At 26.6% G+C, this 10,685-nt stretch overlaps 1 protein-coding gene across 7 annotated transcripts in view; it reads right to left on the bottom strand.

Annotated features, from left to right (window-relative positions):
• Positions 1–10,685, bottom strand: part of LOC123301489 (phosphatidylinositol 4-phosphate 5-kinase type-1 alpha) — a 63,081-nt gene continuing 52,396 nt past the window's right edge. For all 7 annotated transcript variants that reach the window (XM_044884238.1, XM_044884240.1, XM_044884241.1 and 4 more), the window contains one exon: positions 1–529. In XM_044884238.1, the coding sequence (XP_044740173.1) occupies positions 518–529 (12 nt within the window). In that variant the 3' untranslated portion in view covers positions 1–517. The remainder of the gene's footprint in view (positions 530–10,685) is intronic.

Below are 10,685 nucleotides of genomic sequence, written 5' to 3'. Positions count from 1 at the left end.
TTAGAAAATAAATTAAATGAATCTAATGATTTTAAAAATTCCAAGCAGATTAGGAGTAAAATCGTTAATATTTTAGTTTTTGACCGATTAATCTCACCATTTAAATCCATACTGGAAATTATACTGCCAAAATTTGAAAAATTCCCAATTGAATTCTTTCTTTAGGTTAGCTGAACCTAAACTCATTAAACATCCGTTGTAATGTATTTTCAAATACAGTATCCAGAATATGTAGTTCAATTATCTTCAACCAGTGGTCTATCGTTATTGTTTCGCCTACACAAGGAGAATACCCACCCTTGCATTTTACCGCCTTAATTTGTATCTCTCACTCTTATGGAATATTTATCATTCAAAATAAATAAACAAAGATGAGAAGATGTTTCTGCTGCTCAACTTACACATTTTATCCATCGCTTTAGCAATATTTCTTTTTCTCTTCAATTATTTGGAACACAAGTTGGAAAGGATAATTATTTTGATCATAAGCAACGGTATTGGACTAAAAATGGTATTGTCATAGATGAGTCTGTAATAAACAAAAACGATTTCTAATTTCTAGCTGAAAATTATTTGGTTAGAAAAAAATGTAATGAAAAATATACCATTTCCCCCGCTATGTACATAATGAAAATGTTTTTAAAGCTGTGCAATAATATGGATAAGCAAAACTTTGTGAATAAAGAGAATTAAGCCATTATTTATTTTTGATTTCATGATTATAATAATTGAATAAAAGCCAAATGTTAATTTTAATAACATAATTAGCTGTAATTTGTCATAAACATTGATTATGCAAAAATAATTTAATTTAATAACAAATAATAGTTATTAGCATATAATATAGTCATTTAAATATTTAATTATAAATAATAGCTGAAAACTCAACCAAATCAAATCAATCCCACATACACACAGATATGACGTCGACAACAATATTATTTTATGGAAAACCCAAATTTCCTGAAAATGTGAAAAAGGCTTATAGAATATTCTAAGAATTTATCGCAATGAAAATTATTTTCAGTAATGATACTTTGTCGCTATTTAATGAATTTTATGTTTCAAGTCGAATTTGCCACCTGTTTTTAGCAAATAGACAGATGACCCACACAAGTAAACATATAGATACTTTGTAGACAATGCTCTTTTAAGTGTAGTATGTCCCGCGTGGGTCATTGCGGGACACTTTCAATTATACGTAATTAGGTCTTAATATGTGCAATGCGATAAAATTTAGAATATTCTATGTACAAAATTTAAATATCGACAGTTAAACATAGTTAAATCTTAAATTTTTATCAATTCCTTGTTTGAATTATTGAAGAAAGTTGGAGGTTAATAAAAACCTAGAGTTGTGTACTCTGATTTAAATTACGTTTTTAGATAAATAAGAAACAAGTTTTGTGGCACGATCGGTTACTGGAAAATTTTTCCATCGAAATATTTTAACCCAAAATTATTTTTTCACAAATTGTTAACAAAATTACACGTAGTAGGTGTCTAGACACACTGATGTGAAGAAGAACGTTATACATGTAGATGAATAGAAAAACGTAGCAGCGGAGCGGCTAGTGAACCATCGTGCACATCGCACGGAGACGACAGATACACGACTTCAATAGAAATGTCTTCGGTAGCAAAAAGTCATAACCAAACTTATCTAAGATGAGAAACATCTTTATGTTGGAAAATCTCCAAAAATGAAAGTACGCAAACGAAAATTACTACAGTCAATCCAATGAGGAAATGAAGAAATTGAAAAATTGCTACGGCACTGCCCAGAATTGGATAACAAGCCCTCCGAGCGAGAAAGGCGGCTTTAGCTAATCAAATTCTTAAACCCATAAAATATCTTTAATCTTTTACGATATTTCGTGGTAGACCTTTTCGTTTTGTTGCATGAATTTTCATCGTTCTTTGTTTTTCGTTCATGACGAATTATTCTGAAGTTCTTTTGCGCAACGAGTATAAATGCAACAATTTTTTTTTCCTTTCCTACAAAAATATTCCAGCATTCGATCGCGTCTTTTAAAAATTCTCTAATAATTGATCTAAATCAAATATATGATGATAAATAAACGATTCTATGAACATTTACATAAATTAATTAAGATATTTAAATTGAGTACAGAAACAAATGACTAAATTAAAAACGATACTCATTAATATTGTAACTGATATTATATTTTTTCTTTGTTTGATTTGTTTATCAATTGTTTTTTTTTTAAAGCAATCACATGACCAACAGATTAGCATTCAACATTGCTCAAATATTAATAATGTATTAATTAATTAATATTTTATATAATTTTTTAATATTAAAAAATGAATTCAATATTACACGAACTATTATAAAGTTTTTTTTTTGTTTGTTTTGTATTTATTTTTATATTTCAACATCTACGTTTTTATTAATTTGTTTTTGCTGTACATACAATTACTAAATGCAATCAATGATCCCATTATATATAATACATACATTGAATAATTTTTTATTTTTATACGACATTTTTGAAATTTTCATACGAAAGCTAGGGATAAATATTTTATTTAATTTCTTTGTTTGTTTGTTTTATCAAAAAATTAATAACAATGAAAAACACACGGTATATTCAATAATAACAAATAAGTTAACTTAATTTTTTATATTCAAAAATCAATTTTATGGTGATTTATAGTTTTTTTAAGTCTATGAATTCATAATAGAAAAGCGGTTTTTTCATTTTGCAATTTTTTCGACGGTACGTAAGTACTCAACATCCATTGAAACAAAAAGTTAATTAAACAAATATTTTAAGCATTTTAATAAACAGTTTTCCTTCCTATTGATGATTTGGAAAATCTTGGTCTTTTGAATCATTTAAAAATGCCTTTTACCTTATGTTTATATATGAAAGTAATACCGGAATGCTTTAAAATGAAACTTACGACATTAATATATTAAACATTAATCCTAAATATTCTGAATTAGGGAATTTTTTAATTTTTGAACTTGCTGATTATTTTTAATATTTTCTTCAGTTTGGATAAATCGTAGACCAGATGATTTTCACCTTGTTTTGAAATGAACTAAAATACAATTTTTTCGGATTTCCAAAATGGAAGCATCAAAAAAGCTTTTGGTAACATTAGAATTCATATTTTTAGTACAAACAAAATCACCACTCGTACATGGATCTTTGAACATCTTAATAATAAAATTGATATGTACAAATGAATGAATGCATTAAAAATTAAAAAATAAAATTGATTCTTTATGTGATAGAATAACATATAAAAACCCAGAATGAATATTATAACCATTTAAAAAGCTACATCTAGTATTTTTTTACCCTTGGGCGTGTTCAGCTAAGTTAGACACTAATTATCTAACTGAAGATTTGCTCAGGACAAAAGAACAGATGTTATTTTTTAAGTAATTTAGATATTCTGAGTGTTTAATTTAGTTTACTTATCATTTTATTGTTCTGAACACGCTCATTGACAAGCCCGATATAGTAAACAGGATCAAGAACTTCTATATTGTTGGTATTATTAAACTAGCTCGGTAGGACTGAGCCACATTTTTTCCGTAAAAAATTGAAAATTAATGGACATATGCTATCTTGTTAGTTTGTTTGGTATAAAGATTCTCGAATCTGGGATGTCACAGAGCCGGCATTTCTGGTGCCACGTAAATAAACATTTATATGTGAAGATGATCTTCAAAATCGAGGGATGAAGCGTGTAAAAATCAATCCATCTATCTCTCTTTCTCGTTTACATTGAAGATTCTATAGCATTTCTGTTCAAACCTAGCCCTGTTTTACTATATCTGTGTCGACAATAAATAAAAATTATCTTTACATTATTATGTTATGTAATAAATACACGCACCAATTTTGTTTTACAGATTATAAAAAGAATTATGCATTTTGGCACTAAATTTGGTCTAGATATTTAAAAAAATAAACATAAATTAGTCACATAAAATTATTTATAATTCTATGTTAAGACGTATTTTGGAAGTATTTAAATCGTGACTTTCAATTTTTTTTTTTTCAAAATAAGAGTGCTCATTAATATTTTAGGAACTCTTAGGTTTAAAATGAAACTAAGCTAACTGATACTTTGTAAATACAGAATTTCTTTTTTGTATTTTGCAAATATTTATTGATAGTAACGAAAATGGATTTTAGATATCTCATCAAAATTGTTTTAATTTAAAAACAAGAAGGATAATTTTTATCCAATTTAAATAATTTATTCATGAACTTACAATACATTCATTGAGTAGAGTTTTGATTTCACATTATCGACTTTGATACACGACATAATCACGTTGCAATTGTTTGTGACAAGATACAATTTCAGTCTTACATATAAAAGAAATTTCAGAGAATTATTTAACAAAAAAATTAAATAAGTAAAAGAAGTCTTTTTGCGAACCGCAAACTGCTCTTTCATAATGCTGTCTTATTAAAAGATGAGGAGAGAACCGTACTACTAGTATTTCAAGATATATCTGACCAAAGTACATTTTAAAAGATATTATCTCTCTTCGAAGACTCTCTGTAGATCTGTTAAGTGCGATCGGAGTTTACGGAGAACTTTGGAATATACAAAGCGTTTTGGTGTACAAGTGCATCATAGGATTGTTCCAGAAGAGGGAACGATTACTTGTCTTCTCTGTAAGTAAATGCCTACCTCATTCACCTATTTGGATCAGTTATTTTTAAATATTATCGCATGGCATTTAAAAAGGCTCACTCCTCCAAGCATCCTCTTTAGATGGTTTCTATTAATACTTACAGGATATTAATTGTCGATAGAAGCATAAATAGGCCGTTAATGTGGAACAAATTTTTTTCTTGCTCTGCTCAATCAATGTATTCATAATATATTTTAGGAGGAACTATACATATCAGATTATACACGATTTGCAGAGTCAAAAAGATAAATTCCTTTAACTTAAAAAGTAGGAATAATTTTTTTCAACTAAATAAATAAAGTTGATGAAATTAAAAGGAAAATATAATAAGCTGTATTTATGTGTACACGATTGTAAATATACTATTATATCAAAAATAAAAATTATTCCATTAAAAAAAACTGTTATGTAATATTCTATTGGAATTAAATAAAAATTATTAATTAAAATTAAACGCTATACGATTAATTCTAATTAATATTAAATAGTACCAAATGGATAGGTTCAATATAATGTTTAGTCTACAATATTTATATACTTTTTTACATTCAAATCAATACACTTCACTTCACCATTGATTCATGAGACTTATGAGATAGACTCATCGTTGTATTATTTAACGATGTGTAATTTAATATAAGATAATTAATGATGTATGGGGCTTTTATAGTTTTTATTAGAAAATAATTTTGATACCATATTTCATAACAAATGATTTAAAATTCACCCAGATCACAGAACTAGTTGTCAAGCGCGAATAAAAGGTATAGCATTCAAATCTCAGTGGATGTGAATTTTTTTCGTAGCTAATTTTTAAAAAATTATTGTATCATTGATTCGTAATTTATTTTTAATATAATCCAAAGGCTTCCTATCTATAGTTGAACAATTCCAATAGATGAACCAAACGCGCCCAATTTATAAAATAAGCCTTGGAACAAACTAATTTTTTTTAAGAAAACACAATAATATCAGGTTTATTTTAGTGTATTAAAAAAACGGCTTGACATAAACGGCGTAGAATGTTTATCTCATTTTCGTACAATGTTTTCGGAATGATTATTATTACTTCATTTGCCTCTTCTTTCAACATTTTATCGTACCGGTCGAGAAATTAACGCCTCCGTAGCTTTTTTTATAGTCAGGAAAAATACTATATCAAGAAATATAAATATATACTTTTTAACGGGAATCGTATTCACTTTCTCTGATATTTGAACTAGCACTCTACCAATTTAGTCAAAAAAAATTTGCTGTACTTATTTCTTGATTACGTTGTTTGTAAAAAACAATTAAAATTAGTTAAAACTGAAGCAAATTAAAATTTAAAACCAACACTGAGAAGTTCTTTGAGTGATTTTTAAAAAATATTACTGAAAATGGTTCAAAAATATTTCTCAAAATAAATACACATTTTATATTATATTACAAACATTATCATGGTATAAATTTCACAAAAATTACTTGTAAACTATCGAAAACGAAAAAATAATTTCAACTGAGTGATTTTTTTTACAAATATTATTTACATAATTTTAAATATTTACTAAAATATTTGAGAAAATATTATTTTGAAATTTGAGATCTCATTTTGGAAGCCCCAATATAAAAACACAATTAACTATCACTAATTCTTGCAAAAAATTATTCTCAAATATTTTCAATTAATATTTAAATAATTTTACTATCCGCATTAAAATGATTAATACTGAACACTGCGGACTTTTAATAACATTTTTTTTATAGAAATCTAGTTTGTATCGTAACCGTTTTTAAGTATCATCTACGAATTGAGTATAAAAACTTTTCTAATCCAAAAAATAACTAAGTTAACAAAATTTTAGGTCATTTTCTTTAGTTACTAAAAATAAATGAATAACGATATGCTTATCACAGTGTAGAACGGATCTAAGTGTGACGATAGAAACTAGATTATGTTTGAAATATCGACAATATTTATGGAACATTTTCAAACAAAATTATTGCTATTGGAAATTAGAATTCTTGTTAAAAATTATGAAATTTATCCTTTTACAATAAATACAATAGTTGATTATTTAAATCGAACTCATTAACACTTTGTTTCAGTACTTCGCAATCATTTGAAATATCACAGATATTTTTTATGTATTTTAAAGGCCATACTTTTAAATTAAATTTTTATTGCCGAAAATTTTAATTTATTTGTAAATAGTGCATTTTGGATAGGCAGCAACTTTATTTTTGTGATATTTAGATCTTGGAAATAAATTATCGGGGTTGAGAACACTGTAGTTTTGTCTTGAAAAGAAGATTTATTGTTTATTGACATGTCTAAAAAATCGGATTTTTAACAATATTCCAAATTATCAACAATTTCTTTCCTGTATTGTTGTCAAAGTAAAGTTTTATTTTTTAAAAGTAATGAAAACGTAATTTGTTATTGAATCAAAAGCAGCAATTGTGACCAAATTTATTGAAAAACTCCGCCATATTTACCAGTATTAATTCAGCCTGACTTTTTGTTTTCAAGTATAGAATTACCATTTCGCGGTACCTGTTTCAAGTACATCGAATTCATAAAATAAAATCCTTCGAAGGATGGAAGAACAACTTAAACGTGAATAGTCAAATGGGCCCTAAATTTTTGATCGAAAAGTGATCTCTTCTTTTCAAGATACTAGCCAAACTGCAACCCTTTTCAACTCCAAAGAGAATAGTTTTATACTTTTGAACAACCTCTTACACACGATAAAAGTAAAAATTAATACAAAATGCACAATTGCCTTTTTTTAATACGCTTTGATTGCATCAGTATAGCGACACACTATGTCGGTATTAACTGTAAAAGGTTTGTTGAGAATAAATTTTAAAAAAGTTTATGTTTTTTTGAAATGAAGTATTTTAAATTAAAGACCATTTTTGTAAAATTATAGTTAAATAATTATTTTTTTAAACATATTTAGTCCATTATTTTTGGTAATAGATTTATTAAATTTTAATAACTAGAGGATTATCTAATTATATGATCATTTTACAATTTGTTTTTCAAAATGTACAAACTTAACGGAATGCTGAAAAAGAAATAAACCAAATGTAATAATTGAATAAGATTAAATTTTGTTTAATTACTGTGTTAACAGTACTGTTGTTATTGTATAAAAAAACAGTTTAAAAAGAGCTCACTTATTAAAATTTTTCTAATTATATAGAGACTTTTATTTTGGAGTATATTTTTAACGTATACATTGTAATTCGATTTTTTGTTCCCAAGAATTGCACACGAAAGCATAATGGTCGAAAATATGCCACATATGAGATGTTAAAAGGACGAACACATAGTTTTGCCTAATATTGCGAGATTTTCTTCGTTAAATGTTAAGAAGTCAACATCTAATTTATCACATTAAAAGCTTTATTTTGAAACATAAAAATTATCATCTCTTCCTTAATTTTCGAGAGCAGAACTGATTTTGATTACACTTTCTGGCATAATAGTATATTGTTTTGATATAATAATGTGAGTGCTTTTACCACTCCACTGCATAATAGACAATCCACAAGAGTTCCGCACAATATACTTTTTACGAATGTGGGTTTAGTACTCTCTTTCAGAAGTTCGTTGAAAAAGTTTTGAAGGCGTTTCAAAGAAAACGTAAGGTTTTAAGTTTTGTACAACTAAAACCAAAATCAGTTCTGTTTTTGTGTATTAAATATGAAAATCGTTTTTCTCGCTTATCCTCTCGCGTTCTCCAAAATAAAACAATACCAAGTATGTTAATTTTTGCATTACTAAACTTTTAGTTGGTCCCTAAAAATTTGTGATTTATGAATTTAAGCGGACCTACATAACAAAAGAACAATAAGCACTGTTAACATGGTAAACAAATCAATGTGTTATTACAATTTTTTTGAAAATGAGTCCAGTGTTATTACACTGAAAATTTTTGTATATTATATACAATATATTATGATAATTAGTGGTAGCTCCGGGATGTTACCAATTCTTCATCATTCATAATCAGAATCGACACGATCCTTCAAATGTTGCTGTAGAAATTTTTTGTCAAGTTTAGGTAGATATTTTTGATTTTAGATGATTTTTTTAATTTTTGTATTTTTTTAAGAATCCAATTGTAAGCGTGTGATGAAAGAGAAAGACATATATGAGAAAAATATTTCATTGATTTTTTGTAACAGTATTTTAAAACAGTCTGTATTTATAGAAAATAAATTTGAAACAATTTTTTTTTTTAATTGTGAAAGAATTTAACAACAACTTAAAGCAAAGTTTTAGCCTTTGATGAGATATTCTTGCAACGATTGCCATTTTGGATAAAAATATGAAATTGTCACTTTGGACAAGAAATATTTTCCATAATTTTCATTTTTTTAATTATTTTTAAAGATGGAAATCAAATTGGTTATAATAACCTATTTTTTTCGTTTGTGATTTATATAAGAAGCTCAAATATCGTTAAACAATATGAACGTTTTTTATAACACGATGCTTTATAGAACATATTTTGTAAGGGTCACATAAGAAGTGGTTAGTGTAACAAGAATTCACTTGTTTACATTAACATTTCGTCAAAAAGTAAAAAAATTTGTAGTTAGAGACCTATGCCCTTAATTATTACGCCTAAATTGAGCGAAATCTGATAAATATTTTATTTACGGCAGAAGGTTACAATGAAAATAAAGGGCAGAATTTTTTGTGCCAAGAAACGGATTATTAAAGATGAATACTAAAAAGATTTTTAGCACATATTTAGATCGTAGATGAACTAAATCGCAATAGCAAGAAAAAATATATGTTTCAAAGTCACTTTCTACTTCAACCATGGTTTAACGATATACAGACTAATTACAAAACATATTAGTTGTGTTTGACCGAAGTCAGTGCTCGCGAACGTTTCGTAGCAAAATGGCGATCGCCATTACTGTCTGGTTGCCGGCTGATTACTATTCATTAGCGCTGTTTTCGGTAAAACTCAGCTATGTTCTTAAATGTTCATACAGTTACAAAAACAATTAAAACCAAAGAGAATACTATAACAATATGAGAGGAAAACACAGAAGCCCAACAATGAAATTTGTAAAAAAAAAAGGTGATAATTTTAGTAAAAAAAATTATAATTTGAAGCGTAATTTTTATTCAAGGTAACGCAAATTTTGAAATATAAGAGAAATTTAATATTTATTAAAAAAAAATTATAATTAACTAGGATTTAAAATAATCCTAACTGTCATTATTGCATTTCCTTAAATAAGAAAAAAATTTAAATAATATGTAAAGTGTTAATATTAAATTATCAAAACTTTTCAAAAAAGCATAATTTAATAAAAAAGTAGATTAAAGCAACGATTTTTTCGCCAATAATTTATCGTGAAATTTTCAAAAATATGTTAGTAAAGGCTCAATATTAATATCGAATTATTATTTTAAAAAATTGTATAAAATTAAGAAAATTGGTTGAATTAGAATAATATACTACTATTATTAATTGTAGTAAAACAACAGACATATAATGAAAATAAGATCCGTGAGTGAAACTCATTTATCCTAAAAAATATCAAAACTGAATGAGAATATACAGCTACTTTCCTAGGTGTTGCCCGCCTGCATCGCTGAGCTATTTCAAGCCTATGGATCAACTTTTCAAAAAAAATTCATATTGAAACCTTCAGAAGTTTTAACGCAGTGAAATTACATAAATCTCAAAATAAGAATATGAATGAAAGAGTCGGGTCACCCTAATTTTTAACAGTTTCACTAGAAATAAGTCACGCACGCACCGCATTCGATCGAAGAAATGATTTTATATTTTTTCTCATTATTATTCATTGTATAGAAATGGGTTCGTTTGTAATATCAATGCCATTTGGCTTTCGATAACTTGTCATAAATGAGCTTTTGTTTTTTTTTTAAAGTGAATGGACAAAAGAGATAGAAATCTTACGATAGAAAATACTTGAGAGAGAAAAAAACATTATGAAAACTCAAATTAAA

This window comes from Chrysoperla carnea, chromosome 5 (assembly GCF_905475395.1).
Source record: "Chrysoperla carnea chromosome 5, inChrCarn1.1, whole genome shotgun sequence".
NCBI classification, from domain to species: Eukaryota; Metazoa; Arthropoda; class Insecta; order Neuroptera; family Chrysopidae; genus Chrysoperla; species Chrysoperla carnea.
Note: the sequence above shows the minus strand (reverse complement) of the source record. Positions and strands in the feature narration are given on the sequence as shown.